At 33.2% G+C, this 17457-nt stretch overlaps 2 protein-coding genes across 6 annotated transcripts in view; one reads left to right on the top strand and one right to left on the bottom strand.

Moving 5' to 3' along the window:
• Positions 1–17457, bottom strand: part of LOC141534839 (roundabout homolog 2) — a 258219-nt gene that overhangs the window by 7127 nt on the left and 233635 nt on the right. For both annotated transcript variants that reach the window (XM_074254429.1, XM_074254430.1), the window contains exon 3: positions 2180–2333. In XM_074254429.1, coding sequence (XP_074110530.1) covers positions 2180–2333 — 154 coding nt within the window. The remainder of the gene's footprint in view (positions 1–2179; positions 2334–17457) is intronic.
• Positions 1–17457, top strand: part of LOC141534840 (uncharacterized) — a 173424-nt gene that overhangs the window by 10644 nt on the left and 145323 nt on the right. The gene's annotated exons all lie outside the window — the stretch shown is intronic.

The following is a 17457-nucleotide window of genomic DNA, read 5'->3' as shown; positions in this document are numbered from 1 at the left end:
AATGTGAAAAAAAATGTCAAACAGCTGAAATAGGATCAAAATATTTTTATATGAAATTTAATTTTCTGTAAAAAAAGATCTCTTATTGAAATTTTAACTAGTAATTATTTTTTTTTAGCATGTAACTTTAAATTTGATAATTAATTTAAATTGATAAAAATTTTATAAACAAAATTCAAATTCTCTACAAAAAAATATTACTTATAATTATAATTTTATCGTATTTTCAATATTTAACTCGTAAAATAAATTAAAAAATTCTATTGTTACTAAAATAGTACCAAGTAATTATAAAATTATAAAATTAAACTCCTGAGCGCAACTAAGACCATTAGTGCACAAGATTTTAACGTTACACCAGAGACTACCAATTTTTGCATCGTAGATTGCACGGTCATTTGTTGTTTTTATTTTATTAATTTTACTCCGAGCCTCGGGAGATTAGAAATAAAACTTTTAATTAAATAACTTCGTATCCCGTCGAGGAAGATTTAGACTGGCGATATTTAAATGACAATATGCACAATGTAAAATGTGTACAATATGTACAATACAACAGTGCAGTAAAACGGTTGAAAATTTAAACTGGCATGTGGAATCTGGATCAACGATATATGTCTCGCAATAACTCGAGACCGATGAGACAATGCGGAGCATAAAGGTAAAGGAAAGGAATGAGTCGGTGAATAACTAGATTAAGAGTAAGAGTAAGACTGACTGTGAGTGCAGAGGAACTAGCAAAAGCATTTTGTGCATCACCCACACCTCATACTCGGGACGGGGAAGCCCGTAAGTTATACAGCTACAATGTGAATGTAAATAACGAGTTCGTCTTGGTTAGCTCTTGAGGACGGTCTACTCAGTGGCGGTCGGGTGGAGGGTGGAAGGTGCCAGGGACCGAGAAGAGATAACGCAGCAAGAATTATAGAGGACATCCTTTAGCGCCATTCTCATGCAAATGCGCAGTAGATTACGGAGCCCTTGTGTCTTCGGATTATTACCATTGCCTGTACCTTGTTGGAGCTGGTGCTGGTGGGTTCTCCAAGTCACCGGGTAGGGCTTTTACCCATCTTGTCTCTCTTATTGCCCCGAGTTGAGTATATAGTAGTCTACAGCCAACTCTTTACTCTTTACTTTACTCCTTGTTCCTTATTCCTTACTCTTACTCCTTTACTCCTTCGTCTTCGGTACAGTACTAATGTAACTGTATATATACCGAGGATTTCATACTTGTGTGTACAGTAACCCGCAACGAGGTCCTAAATTCCATCGCGGTGTAACAACGAGAGAGAAATTAATCGCTGGGAATTATTCAACCGGCTCTAAGCGCTTTCACCCGCGCAAACACTAAATTCTTTTTCAATACGATATATTTACGGACGAGAGTAGAGTATATATGTTGCTGTTACTTTAATTAATGTCATTAACTGTGGTTCGGTATTACAGAAAAAATTTTCTCATTGCATTAAAAAATTTTTTGTTGAATATTTATAATTTTTTGGTTAAAAAATATTGAAAAATTATCGTTAAAATTTAAAATGAATGAACTATGATATCATGAAAATTTTTTTTTTAATATATTCCGGTTTTCATACTCTTAAAAAAAAAAAAAATATTATGGTATTCTAAAAATTGATGTCTTAAAAAATGACAAGTATGGATTTTTGGTTTTTTAAATTGAGAAATGTAATTACAAAAAAATTATTTTCTATAATTGATCAAATCACATTTATACATCAAACAAAAACTTGAAATTAATTTTTCGATTTTTCATGCTTAAAAATGGCATAGTCCCACATCTAAACAGTTACGTTATTAATAAAAAATTGCATTAATTTTTGAAGAAAAATTTTTTACTGTAATTTTAATCTTGAATACTTAGTCTCAAGGTTTTTTTAATTGTGCAACAAAAAAAAAAAAAAAAAAAAAAACAATCGAAGAAAAATTGTGTAAATTGTAAAGAAAGTCAGTATTAATCACGCCTTAATGATCATACTTAAATAATAATACCCGCAAATAAATTCATACATTATATACGAATAAGAATTATGAGAGAGAGATAAGAAATCACTTGTACAAGAAGCCTTTATTATAGGGTTTACAAATGTAAATATAATAAAATAAAATGTTCATTTTATTTTATTATTAAGTATAATAACGTGTATGTGAGACAACTTACCGTTTGGTAGACTCCAAGTCTATGACATGCCCATTTCTTTTCCACTGGAGAGTAGGCTCCGGATGACCCCGAGGTGGCCCGCACTCCAGCAGTGCGGTCTCTCCGGCGGCGACCCTCGTGTTCTGAGGTTGCGCCCGGAACTCATCTCGTAACACTGGAACAATTGCCAAGAGAAAACAGATTACCCACTGATGCTATTTGTATTTGTATTATATTATATTATATTATATTGTTTCCAGCAAGTTTGCTTGGACCACTTTGATGGTACCGTTTGTTTAATTGTTTGTCTGTCATTAAGCGGGTCATTATTAAATTAAAATATTACCTCATTAATTTTGACAGGACGTTAATTAAACTTTAAATTTTAAATTCACATATTTTCACTTAAAAAATCTATCAAAAAATTAAATTTGACTACAATTTACGACATAAATAAATGGAACTGTTAAACTGAAGATAGATATCGAAGATCCTAACGATCGATTGTACCGCCATTTATCCAAACCCAAGCTATTCTGAAGCAGGAAGGGTCAAAGGTTCTGAGCGTTAGTGCCCTGTTCTTATCCACAAGTTCACCTCTTTCTCATCTTTATCTTTATCCTCTTCTATCGGCTTTCACCTAACCCGTTCCAGTCCTCTGAACGATATATAAACATATATATACCATCCAACAAGGCATTCTATTTGGAGCCCTCACTGCTGCAGAGGGTTAAACTAGCACGTATATTTTGAATGTACCCTCACATGCCTGTCGGACTTAAATTCGCCTTTAGCTCCATTCAATCCTCCTCTACCTTTACTTCTATTCCTTCGATCCCCGACTTTTGCATTCACGTTATCGCTATTGCCGACGTCCTGACGTATACCATTACCATTTATCACGAAAGGCTCGGACCATTTACGAAACGCGTCCGTTCAAATCGACGGTATCACTATTTTTTTCTGAATTGATAAATTTCAGGCTACTAATGTTCAAAAACTTTTTTTTTTATTTAACAGTCAAAATAATTTTATGATATGGACATGTATGGTCTTATATGCAAATTGGATTTATGACATATATGGCTTGATATTTCCTGATATGGTCACACAAGCCTAAATTTAATTTTTTTTAATCCAAATTAGTACTGATAATCTCCGATAGATGGCGCACGGTCGTTTAATCGTCTCGCTACTAGAGAGTTGAGTTTAAAATATAAATAATTTTTTGGCTAGTCTAAGGAGCTTATCTGACATTGGTTTTTAGTTTAATTAATTTCTAAATAAATTTTTGTTTAGCGTAAAGTTAACTAATGTATACAATTCGATAAAAAGTAAAAAATAATAATAAATTAATTTTTACTCTCACAAATAGCTTAACATGGTCATATATGAAAATTAGTAATATGTGACCTTATAAAAATTTTTTTTTGAACTTTTAAATCCCAGAAAGAAAAATTTTTTATTATTGTTATCATTATCAGTTTTTATTTTTTGCTTTTTCATATTTAGATAAAATATTGAGGACCTTGTAGATGTAAGATGTGAGATTGTATCGCATATAAATAAGTTAAGTATAAAGTATATAAAAAAGGTAAAAAGGTTTTGCGACTAAACTTGGCCGGGGTTTGCTGAGTGATTGGCAAAACGTCGGACGTGTGTAGAAGAAAATAAAAAAAGAGCTCGGAAATCTCGTGAGGCGTAATATTTTTTTGGAGAACTACTTTAAATCAAGTAGTATGGCTGAGTAGAGAGAACTGACGCAAAGTGGTTCCGCCGGAGATTAGAAAAAGGGACTAGACGTGTAGCGAGTAGTAACGCGAATAACAAGTGTGAAAGTGAAAGTGAGTGAGAGCTGGTATACAAATACTCCAAAAGAAGTGAAGGCCAATATAAGATCAAGATGAAGATGAAAATAAAATAAAAAGACATTCTGAACTTTTTTAAACTTACCACGGGTTTCGCCAAATACACAACGGGCTTTTATGTTCATACTCACACAACTTAAACTTTTATATTTCGGTGATTTGATTGACGTCTTTCATTTTTAGCGGTAAAAAATTTAATTAAATACGTACTTATGTATTTATATATACAGATAAACATTTTATTACATCAGTAGATTAGATTTAGTTTAATTACTTTAGCTCTAACGAGCTGCTGACTCTATTCTGAATTCTCCGGTTCTTTATCTCGCAATTCCACGTGTGTAGATTGAGATAATGAGCGTGTTAAGATTTCTAACTCAATACATTCCTTTGTGTACAGCAATGTAATAATGTGAAATGTAATGTGGGTGTTTTTTTCCTTATTAATATAGGCACATGTAATGTACGTGATTCTATTCAGGAAACGCGTTAATTGAGACATTTCTCTGGTATCCAATGACCGCGATAGCAAACCTTTAATTACTTTATCTTTGACTATTTTTATTCAATAAAATAACTGGATTTTATTTTATTAATTCTATTAGCAATAGCTGAGAGAAACGCCAGAGGGAAAATAAAAAATAGAATTAATATTTATGGTAGAATAAAAGAAAGAAATAAAGGCCATACAAATATTGCGAATAAAAAGTTTTATTAACGGAATAGAAAATAGAAAATACAGATTTGTTTATAGCAAAGTCGGTGCCAATTAAGCTTGTCCGTAGATTTTATGGAATCAATATTACATTTATTGAAAGGTACATACCATATTTATATTTAGATTCATATTTTTTGTCTGCTTTGTTTTGTTTTTGTTTATTGCACACACATGACCCAGAGTAAGGGGTAGGTGTATTCAATGAATATGAAAAGAGACTGGAACAGGAGGCCAACACTGAAATTCATCTGACTTTTACGACTTCTCCATTGTCCGTTAGCGTTGTACAAATTAAAAACGGCTGTATTGTATACTCGAATTCCCAAAACAATTCCGGTCTTTTCAAATTAGTACGCACCTTTATTTTTAATTAACAACGAAAGGACCAATTCTTGGGCAGGTTCTATTTTCAGATTTCATTTGAGTAAAAAACGTAAATTTAGAGAGAGAATAATAATAAATAGAGAAAAAAGAGGGGTTAATAAATAAAAACGACAATATTTTAGTTTTGTGTAAATAAAATAAAAAGGTTATTTTTATTGCTAATTAGCTGTCCCAGAACTAAGGAGCATTGTCGCGGCTTTTTTGTTGAGGATAATTGTGAGAGTTGTTATGAGTGACCGTAAATAAACCGTGTTAAATCGTTTAGCACAACAACTTCCACCTCCTTGTGCGTTAATAAATTTGAATATATATGGATAGATTTAAACACTTGTTATTATATTATGTTTGTATAACAATAATTAGAAGTAACCTGCAGTCATTACGTGACTGTCAGAGCATAGTTATTCGACAATTCATGTCGTTTAATCATTTTTAAGCGTACAGAGGCAAGTTTCAAGCTTACTCATCGTTTTTATTCATGAAATTTAAAGTTTTTCATGGTAGAAAATTTTTGTAAAATAAAATTTCATGCATTAATTAATTATTGAATTAAATTTAAATAATTTACTCGATATTGTATTATTTTTTCTTTTACATTGTAATTCAGATTTTATTAATTTAAATTTATGAAAATTTATGTTAGAAAAAAAAATTCTTTGTAGTAATTTAGATAAGTAATTAACAGAATCCGGAAAATTTTGTCTCTGGTGTATTTATATGATAAAGTGGGTTTTGTTCGTAGAATTTAGGGACATTGGAAAATCATGACCAGAATTTGTGTCTTTTTAAGGATTGATATGTTTTTCAACCGTTACTTAAAATTTTTTTAAATAGATAAAATTAGTGAAAAGATCTCGACCTAAAATTGCACCTTTTCTTGATTATATATATTTTTTGGCATAAGTAAATTTTTATATTCAGTTTTTGGATGAGTTTTGAATAGTTAATTGATTCTATTAGTTTGTGTTGACATTTTTCATTAAATTATTGCTATTAATCTTGTCATAACAACATCTTTTCTTTTTTGGGTGGACAATGGCGCGAAAGATTTAAAAGTATTTTTTTTTTTTAATTATTAAATAATTATACAATTTTTTTTGTATTTTATTTTAATAAATTTTATTATGGAAAATAAGATTATTACACTAGAAACAATAATCGTAAAATAAACTTGATTGTTTCAGTGATAACAGATAATTCGTAATGATAATTAATAATAATAGTCTAAAATTAATTTAACAGAGAACAGATTACTCGGCAGATTCCAACAAAGTTATATTGCATTATATAATTTAGCGAACACGATCTACCTGTTTTGACTCTGTTGGTACAGTGTCAAGCGAAACGCGAGTAGATGCGAGTTAGGAATATATATTCAGGACACGCGCCGCCCGTGACGTACGGAGGACACGTGACCGTTTTGTCTGTACTCTGTATCGTGGAAACAGTATTATTATATGCAGGATAACAGAGTAGAGAGCAGTGGCAGATTGAAACTAGTGTCTACTCGGGAAATCGGTTTCCACAGCATAAATGGACGCAAAATAGTGTTGATACACACACTAGGTCATCTGCGTATACACCAGTGCATATTGATTGTTTCTGGAGCTAACCGAGTGTCCAGATTTTGGTATACGCTCAATGTGTGTTGTACGTTAAGCGTCATGAAAGGACGATCGGAATCCAACTGGCATTCTCTGCAGCAGTGTATCATCAAACCGTGGGTTTTGTCGTGGCTCATGTGTATTTATATATGACGTTTGTAGCCAGAGGAAATACTGCATCACACAGAATCCTGTCTTGGTTGTTTAATCGACAATACAAACAGATAGTTATACTGCCACGCGACTATTGTTTAGGATAATGATCTTAGGACGTTACTTACGACGTGTTCGGCTTTTGTATTCATATTGTAATCTGTTATATGGCTAAATATTTAATGGGGTATTATTACTATTATTTGTTTATACAACTACGACCTTGTCATTGAAATTTAATTTATGACTTTAATGAATAAATAGATCTAAATTATAAAAGTTTAAAATTTTTGATAAAATATTGTAAATAAGAAAAAATTATATATAAACATCTTTTATAATTTTATCGCCTTCATCAATTTTATCGAAAAATTGACGGAATTATTTTTTTTGAAATATATTTTAAAAAATATTAAATTCACAATTTTTTTAATATTTATTAAATTTTTGAATACTTTTCTTGCTTGAAAATTTTTTACAGTATAAAAATGTATTTCATAATATACGAATACAAATAACCCGTAGAAAGTAACACATATAAATAAATACATATATCCAAATATGCAGGAAAAGGCGAAGGAAGTCCCGTGAGACGAAGTAGGTTTCCTTGAAAAGGGACTAGAAGTGAAATAAGATAAATAAAATAAGACTTGGTTGATTTATAGGTCGAGTTTTATCGATGGAGTTGAGAAATGGGCAGATGTGTGACCCTCGTTTTCTATAAGAAAGGTGTACATATAACACATAAGAAAATACCTAAACGTCTTTAGAGTTAGAATTTATTTTATTTTTTACCGAACAATGGAAGTTTGCAATAACACGGATGGAGATTTTCAAGGTTTCATTTGAATAAAATATCTTGTTTTTTTTTTTTTTTTTATTTTGCCTGCGTCCTTCTGGATGCTCTTATATTTTGGATTTGTATTTATATTTACATGTGGTTGACTATTAATGATGATGGTGATGATAATGCCAGTCGAGGTGAAGGTGGAGGAGGTAGTAGTACTCTGGGGTGTATTGATCTCTCGTGAATCATGTTGAAGTAGTTATGCAGGTTTACGATCTTCGGGCAAACGTCCCTTGACGAGTAGGAAGGTAAATTCAAGTAGTTGTATAGCGCACCCGACCTGTAACCCGTAACCTGGTGTGTGCCGAGTTTCTCGCATAAACTCCATCCAATTCAGTGGCTCGTTCACGCGAATACGTGACTACCACCGATTAGCGTCAATGAAGACCTATATATTTGCATCAAGTACACGCAGTCGGTACAGAAACAGTACCCACAGTGCAATAGTTGTGATGCCAATCCAGAAGCTTCACTTCAGGCACAGGACATTTGAATATCTGTCTCCGCTCTACTCACGATTATACGTAACCACATCTCCATTGACTTTACTTGCCGAGAATTAAATTGCAGATTTGGACTCACTTGAATTTACCTAATGCCGAAAGTTAGCTGTCGTAGTTGCGGATGAGCTATTTCATCCAGTATAGAACTCGAGTTTAATCGATTAATTTCTATTCGTTGTGATACTCTAGCTCAACACAATTTAATTTGATTTGCCAGTACTTAATTCTTATCTTAAGAAATTATACGGAGAGAAAAATATCGTTAGAATGAGGATACGTATCGTTATTCTGACTATACACCGTGTAATCATTTTTTTAGAGATACGCTCTATAACCAATTCAGCTATACACTGAGAAAAAAAAAATTTTTTTTGTCCAGAAAAAAATTTCTTGACTCAAGAATCGTTTAAAATAAATTTTGGTTTTTTGATGAAAGAATATCAATGTCTATCATGATAATAAAATATTGGCATTAATTTTGATAGATTAACAAATTAATAGGTTCACTTGAACTAAATAAAAAATAATTCGATTAATTGGATCAATTCTTGAGACAAGAAAATACATTCTTGAAAATTATCAAGAATATATATTCTTGTGACAAGAAAATTTTCTCAAGAGTACTCTTTTTTCTCAGTGTACATCGTCATTAAAATGACGATCCGTACACTGAAAAAAAAAAAAATTAACTTGAATCAAGAATTCAAGTGAAACAAGTGAATCCTTAATTCAGAAAACCGGATCGTTATTTTAAGGAAACGTCATTTGAGGATACGTTGGATAGTCATTTTAACAATATTTTTTTTTTTCCGTGTAATATCATGCTCAAGTATCAATAATTATTATGATGATAGATTGTAATTTAATAGAACAATTCTCTGACAACCGACAAGTGTCAAAGTGACTTCTTTGGAATGATTTAATCGACCGGAGACCGGAGACAAAATTATTTCGGGTTGTCTGAACTCGTATTTGGGGACGGAAGCTCTGTGGTGCCAACTTGTATCATATATCGGACTTAGGAATTATTTGTCCCTTTTTATCTTATTGACGTGAATTTCTCATACAGTAAAAGCACGGCAGGGGCCCTAACCTAACCCTGCACCAGCCAGTTAATGTAGCTCGTACGTTTCACGTGGGGTCGCATCCCTTTACCGTAGCTTAATCTGTGAATATATGTTTCATCGGGTGTGAGTACATGTGTGTAGTTACGGACTATGTTTATATTAATGTTGTGCAGGGGACAACCAAAGGACAAGTGTGGGTGTATAGTGTTGGATGGATGGGTTTGTTGAGCTTGTATTCAAACATGTCTCTGTGTATATAATGGATAGATATAGACATAGACCTGGATTGATGTGAATTTATATGTGTGTATATAGAGATATTTATTTATGTATATACAGATGGTAAGTGCGGCAATGTTTAGATACGTAGGGGAATCGGTAATTCGCGACATTTGTTAGCATTTACTGTCGAATACGTGGCAAAGTCTGTACCAGAAATTAGATTCCTGGAAGCGGACCGGAATTGGGGTAAACTTTTCTCCAAAGCGACACTTAACTTTTAGTTGTTGTTTACGAAAAACATTCTAAGACAATTGAATATTTATATATTTGGTGATACTTTGGTAAAAGTGTAAAGATTGGGCGCCAAAGTGTCTGGACAAAAGACAGAAATAAACATAACATTGGATTGATGTAATAAAAGAATAATGAAATCGCGGTATTGTATAAGTATTTTGTGTTTTATGAATAAAGAGAATTTTCTAATAGAATTCTGGGAAATATACCCGTGAATATTTACGCGGGTTAAATATTAAACGTAAGTGGAAAATTTTTGCCGAGTTATATATTATTTAAAGTATTAATGGAAAGGAATTTATACATAAAAGTTGTTGAGGTATTTATATTAATACTTTAGGTGTAGTGAGTGGCACGTTAAATCAGAAAAGTATTTGTATAAATAGATGAGTTTGTTAGTTAGTGATTAAAGTTAACTTGGTAGAATAATGTTGAAACAATGCGAATGGTGTGCTGTAACGTCGGAATGCTATTCGTTTAATTTAAACAACCGTAGCCTCGTGCGAGTTGTGTTCCCGATTTACCGAGCTGTGAGTTATTTTATCATACAACTCATACATTAATTTGTTCTGTATTCATTTATGTGTATATGTAGATAATAAGTATATAAATTTATAAGCCCGTTGTATGGGGGTACTATAAGCTTATGTTGTTGACCCCTCTCCTCCACATGTGCGAACTATTTAATCATAATTCCAGATTCTGTTTTCATTATTAAGCTTTCTATATATTCTCTTTCTTCGCTGTTAAATATCCGGTATGGGTGCAAAAACTCGAAAAAATAAACAAAAAAAAAAAAAGTAGGAATGCGAACGCGAAAACGAGGCGAGAAAGGTTGTGGAAAATTGAGAAGCGAAAGGTTATTGCGCAAGGAGAGACACACGGATTAAAACATAGTCGGGTTAATAGCGCGATGTAGTCTAAGTTATAGCCAATTAAGATTAAATCCGGCGATTCCTAAAATTATACGAAATGGAAAATGGAAACCTAGGGATCGGCAGTACCTGGGATCCGAGCACCTTTCGATATATTAATTATCCAGTCTAGACACACTACCGAAGCTCCAACACTTGGATACTACTCTACTACTGTACTTCTAATAGCTGTTTCGTATCACCTTTCCGATATTAATTGTCACAGTACGTTATTACATTGCCGTATAATTGGAGCAAATTGTAATTGCGCTATCATCACGACGTACCACTCGTACTCGATACTATCTTAATTTACTCTAACTACATTTTGTTAAGCAGTATTACGGATTTGCACTACCTGTGTGCATAAATGTTCATCTCTTCAAACTAATTAGCCCTTCAAACATAACATCAAGTTTCTACACAACATTATAAGTAATTAGTAATCTTTAATTCTTTGATCAATAAAATCTTTCCACAGAACCAAAAAATCAATTTTTGATTCTCTGACTACCCATAGTCTCTCAGCAGTGACGAATAAAATAGAAGGGTCGTAATTCTGGAGCTAATGTCGTCAATTTATCAACTATTTTGAGCCCTTTTCTGTATGATGATAGTTATTTGATGTACTGTACGGTTCGTACGTAGATTATAGCACACCAAACAAAATTTACATACAAAATCCAGCATTGAATGCTCAACAGTGTGTATGAATACATCCATATAACTTTAGTTTATTTACGTTTGATACATTGGACGGCACGCGATTCCATTTTGACACGATACCTAGAGTAACAGCCAGCTACATTTGCAGTTGTAGGTTGTAGTAGTGGCTGTTGATGGTATCTCAGTAGAATATAGAGAAGATAGACATGTAGAGCAATAGCCAGGTATCAGTGATGCTTTACCCTCTGAGTAAATGTTGTTAGCGAACTTGTCGTGGTAGTGATTTTGTATGCTTCACCGAGGAGACGTGAGCTAGAGATGCATAATACGCTTAAATATATATCCTCTAACTGGTATTTGGTATGGTAGTAGTAAGCTGGTGTGTTTATTGGTTCTATCCTTCAGAATCTGGAATTGAAATCGTGGTGGAATAGTTTAATCGTGATGATAACTATCGTCATTAGCTTGAAATATTTGATGCTCTTTTGGGTTGAATTCTGCTTCTCCTTGTGTGTTATGTTTCTGGTTCTGGTGGGTCAGGTATAGAAAATTTTAAATCCAGCTGGTCTGTAAAATAACACCTTTGTAACGAGTATTTGCAATTGTAATACTTGTCAGTGAATAATAATTGTAAAGTGAGAAACACGAAAGCAAAACACTGGCGTATAAAACCGGATGTGAATAACAGCGGTAGCGCCAAAAGCAGTAACAGTAGCAGTACCAGTAGCAGAAGCAGAAGCAGTATCAGTTGGTATAAAGTGTTGAGTATATAACCAGAGAGCCACACTGGAGAGATGGTTAAAATTTACATCGATTTACACCCTGTATGAATATCGGGTTACCTCGATCCTCTATCCTCTCTATGGATTTATCAAAAACGCAATCTCGCTCCTCTGCTTTTGCATACTCGATTTATATTTTCAAATATTCAGCTTCCGGGAAAGCAAAACACGTTTCTCCAAGCGTACACACCAAACACATTATATTTATATAAATCCCGATTCACTACACTAACTATTAAAGTTTTACACTTGGACTATTTATATTATATTATGCAGTGGTAATGTTTTATTGTAATGACTGGTGCTCTCTGTTTTTAGTACGACTGAACCAGGAGCCTTGTTATTGATTTCATTACCAACATTTAATCTGTAAACAAGGGTTTTAGTTACGATAATGACAGGTTAGCTTAGTTTGCTAATTTTAGATCCTCGTCCTGTCTCACCTAGTATTTCTATCCTTTCAGATCTTTCTCCTTCTCTCTATCTCAATCTGCATTTGTATCTATTTCACTGGATTTTACAGCTTCGAGCTCAATTGAATTCGATTTCACCGCCTACATCAGTATTGATACTACCAAAGCCCTGGTATCCGTCGAAAATAAAAATTTTAAAATAATATTAAAACGAGTATAGATATATATTTATGGTAGACCTCAACTAGGTCATCGAGCTATGTCTACAGTCTATCAATCTATTTTCGAATGGATTTTATAAAGCAATTATCTTGCCGTTCTTCATCAATTACTCGGACAGTGATTGGATCCATTTTCATTTTACCAAAGCGACTAAAAGGTTATTTTTAAATCTTTTTCTACTAGTGCTGCAGTAACAGTGCTATTCTACCCTATGTACATCATTTAATCGGTAACGAAAGATATAGCTTACCAGTTAAATACATTCTCGGCTGTCTATTTCAATGATACTTTAATTTTTGTCTTCAATCAATACGACCCAATTACAAATTTACTCTCTACATTCACCAACCAAAATTATCATCATTATTATTATTATTATTATAAATAAAATCTTCAATCAACTAATGCGTCCTTTTTATGCGACGCAAGACACCACAAGCTCGAGGGACTGAACCCTAAACCCTAAACCCCAAACCCTCGACTTAGATATCAGGGGGCGTAGCTAGTGCTTCTCCATGCATGACTCCGACTGACGTACCAAAGTGACATCACGGGGGTTTCGTGCTTGCAAATACCGTAACAAAGTTACTGCTTGTGTGTCCAAGGATGTGTCACGCTCTCGATCTGAGTAGACTCTCTTATTCCTCCTACTCTTCTATTGATGTGAGCTTTTGTCCTATATACCCATACGCGCATATAGAGATTGTGTTAGTTAAGATCAACTAACCGTCGCCGTTGCGGCTTAATCTCACTCTCATGGGAAAAGAAACATAACTACAACAAGCCCTAAATCCCGAACACACTGCCTGATAATCTTTATTTCTATTTTATCTTGCTCCTTAAATAACTCTGAGTTCATTAATTTTAATGGGTGTGTAAAAAATACTGCGAATAAAACCTTTTATGGATTCAATCCTCAATCCATCTCGTATCATAAAAATAACAACACTGAACTGAGCCGAACAACAACAATAGTGTAATGAAATTGTTAAATCTTTAATGCAAGGCGCTGTGGCAGTATCTTTTTTTTTAATGTCGGCTCAGTACCGGCGGCCGACCGATGGATGGGAGTGTTACGGTTGCGTGCCTTAGTTGCTTTTATATTTGAGTAACTTATAACCTGTAACACACCCGTCATAACGTGCTGGCAGCCTAAACATCTGTCTAATTAAAACGAGTCTTGATACTGCAAATGAATTAATACTCTCATAAAAACCCAAGCATACACGGAATAAAATATACATGTAATGTGATGTGATATAATATAATACAATATAAAATAATACAGATGTTGTCAGATTGCGCTCTCGTAAAGCAAGATAATCCTCTGGTGACGAAGCATGCACTTTTCTTATTTAAATCCGCTGGTTTACTTATCCATCAGACTTTATTGCTCTCTTTCCCCTTTTTTTTTCTCAACTTGCACACTTCTCGAGCCTTACACCTCGGCTGCGCGTGCTGATACTTCCTCCTTAGCCTTGCGTGAGACGAATGAGGTTTTTGCCTCGATCTCGTTATCCAGGCTTGTATACCATTATTTATTTTAGTATTATTATTATTATTATTATTATTATTATTATTGTTGATGTTGATGTTAGGCTTACTTTTTCGCTGGAGAAAATTGGGAGTGAATTTTTAATTTTTCTCCTGCCTAAGCCGAAAATTCAAATTCCTTCCGCTTGCAGCCGGAATAAAGCAGCAGTTTCTATCCTCGGAATAAATGAACGCGCACGCGCAATAGTGCCTACATCGGCTCTCACGCATTGTACGTTCTCTCTCTAACACATAATTTCTCCGTCAGCACTTGATGTTGCGTCATTAGTGCAATATATTAGTGCATTATAATTATAATAAAAATAATGTAATTTAGTGATTTGATTTTAAATAAAAAAAATTCGTCGTAAAACATGAGTTCTACAGATAGTCCCTACTCAAGTGACACTAACGACGAGGCTGGTAGAGATATCGAGGGAGAAGCCCAAAACATAACCAATAAATTACACTAAATAATATTAGAGTGATATGTTATAAGAGTAATATAATGCTATAACTGTGATATGATAATGTTATAGTTTGAAAATTTCAAAAATTATTTTGAATTTGAATTATTTGAATTATTATTAAGATTATCCATAATTATTATGAAATGAATACTTATAATTACTATTAATATTTATCAATATGAATATTTGAAGTTATAACACAAAATTAATTCTTTTAATATCTTTACTTAAATAATAATTTTAAATTGTATTTTTTCTTGACTGGGAGGGCTCCGCCCCCCCCACCCCCCGCCGGGGCTTCGCCCCTGGACCTCTTCCATGATTACCTACGATGCTATTGCATTAAAAGATTCGCGAATTTTCGGCTTGGCAGGAGAAAAAATAGTATGTGTGACACGGGACGAAAATACTACATCCTCACCCGCGTGTTTGCCACCCTCGCCTTCGGCTCGGGTGGCAATCACACACGCGGGACAGAATGTAGTACTTTCGTCCCTTGTGGCACAATATACTATTTAATTGAGCGTGCACGAAATAAATACCTAGTTTTTACAAAAGTACATAATTAATGATTTTTGGAATCAATGAGTCAATCCTTAAACTTCACTCTTCTATTGCTCGTGAAAGTGAAAAAGAGATACAATGTCGGTTTGATTGACATTGATAGTTCATAAAAATACCTAGTATACAGGAAATAGGTTTTGTGCCGAACAGATATTGGTTTTCATCGGGTGAGCACTCAAACTAACGCCATAAATCATAAATTAAAATTATTTTTTGAGTTTTTTATTTTTTTCTATTATTTGTATTGCGGCAATTCAATAACGATAAGTGTTTTGCGAGTGACTTTTCATTTTATTAAATGTAGTGTGCTTATCTTTAAATGGTGAGTTTGTATACTACACAAGTATTATATGGCAGAGTGTGGTATATGGTATATGGCGTTGACTCAGTACATAACAGCCAAAGCAATATAATAGCAATAGCAATAGTACTCACTGCACTCGAACCTCCTATCCCGATTTCCGCGCGATTCTGGGCGGTATGGGTTTTATACGTATTGCTTGACGTGAGTAATGGTCCGAGTAAATAGTTGAGATTATTGCTGTTATATATTTATGTGATATATGCTATATAGGTACGTATGTGTGTACAGATGTATGATGCAAGCCTTTAAATTTCCTCGTAGATTTTTACCCAATACCTTTTTCCGTCTAGACTGGACTTGTATTATTTTTCGCCTGCGATACACGATCTTACTGTATTCAATTTTTCTACGTCCGTTTATTTTAAAAATATTTATAGGTATTTTTTATTTATAACCGGTTTTTTTGTTTAGCAAAATATTTAAGACAGGAACATTAAAAAATAAAAGCTCAAAGGGAGATCAAGGGTGGAAAAAGCTATTTTAGACAAAAAAAAAATAAAGATTCTCAAGAGCAGAACTTTAAATTACGAAAGCGCTTGAGAGCTTTGTGGAGGAAAGATAGTGAAAAAAAAAAAATAAAAAATGATGATGAAAAGAAAAACCCAAGATCAACGAAAAAAAACTTGCCTTTTAAAAAGTTACTTTTTCTTTCGCTCAGTTTCTTTATTTCTTTTAGTTTTTATTTATTTTTTTTTTCCTAAAACTATTTTATTTCTCCTTATCCGGATTCTTTGTCCACTGACGTTTTCTCTCATTATCGCGTTTAATGGCATTAGAGCAATTCGCTCAAACGAAAGAAATAAGTTAAGTCGTGGCGGTAATAAGAAGAATAAAACAAAATATATATAAAGAGAAGAAAAGTTAAGTAACTAAATGAATGAAGAAAAGTGTTTAAAAGATTGGTTTTATTCATCGAACAATTTTCACTAGTCTCCAAGTCTGATTTAATTACCGGTAACTGGCAATAATTTCAACTGGTACGGAATGAATTATTTTTTACCCCATAATTAAATTATATCATGTGGAATGAATTAAGCGTAGTATATGGATAAGTAAAAATCTAAATGGACGAATGTAATGATTTACAGATAATTTGCAAAGACAGTAATCCGAGGTCAATAAACTATCGATACGTTTCGCTGGTTCTTGACATACGTCCTCTTGCTAAGAATGAAAACCAGCTGCATTAAAGTGTCCTCAACTGGTATGGCGAAAGTTTGAGTGGGAAAATCAATGACACTTGACATACACATGCACCATTTTCCATTAACAAACCACGTGTTGTCTCGTGTAAAAACAATGATCCACTTTTGCTGTCTGGCATGTACTTGATGCCACTAGGTACCAGATTATATATTACATGTAAAGATAAATTAGACTTTCAATCCTACCATTTAAATAGACTTATCGATCAATATTTCGAAATTCAATGTCAGCAAGTTAAATCTCCGGTAAAAGGGATTTTCATCAATTAATATGCTTAATTTAATAAAAATTAGTTAAGCAATTGATTAAAATAATAATCAGTATCAAATAGACTCTTTAAGAAGGTCAAAAAAAATTTTTTTATTCTACAATTTAATCACACAGATTTAACTCTCTGGTATGGAGACGGTTTAGTGATCATGCGCCACCTCTTGGATGTTTTCAATACTACTTTTGGTCGAAAAATTATATATGGACAAATATGACCTTATGAGGCCTTATATAA

The sequence above is a fragment of the Cotesia typhae genome, unplaced genomic scaffold (assembly GCF_013202065.1).
Source record: "Cotesia typhae breed Kobodo isofemale line unplaced genomic scaffold, CoteBio_Ctyphae scaffold_13, whole genome shotgun sequence".
NCBI classification, from domain to species: domain Eukaryota; kingdom Metazoa; phylum Arthropoda; class Insecta; order Hymenoptera; family Braconidae; genus Cotesia; species Cotesia typhae.
The sequence above is the reverse complement of the archived record's forward strand: the minus strand, read 5'-3'. Positions and strand labels throughout refer to the sequence as shown.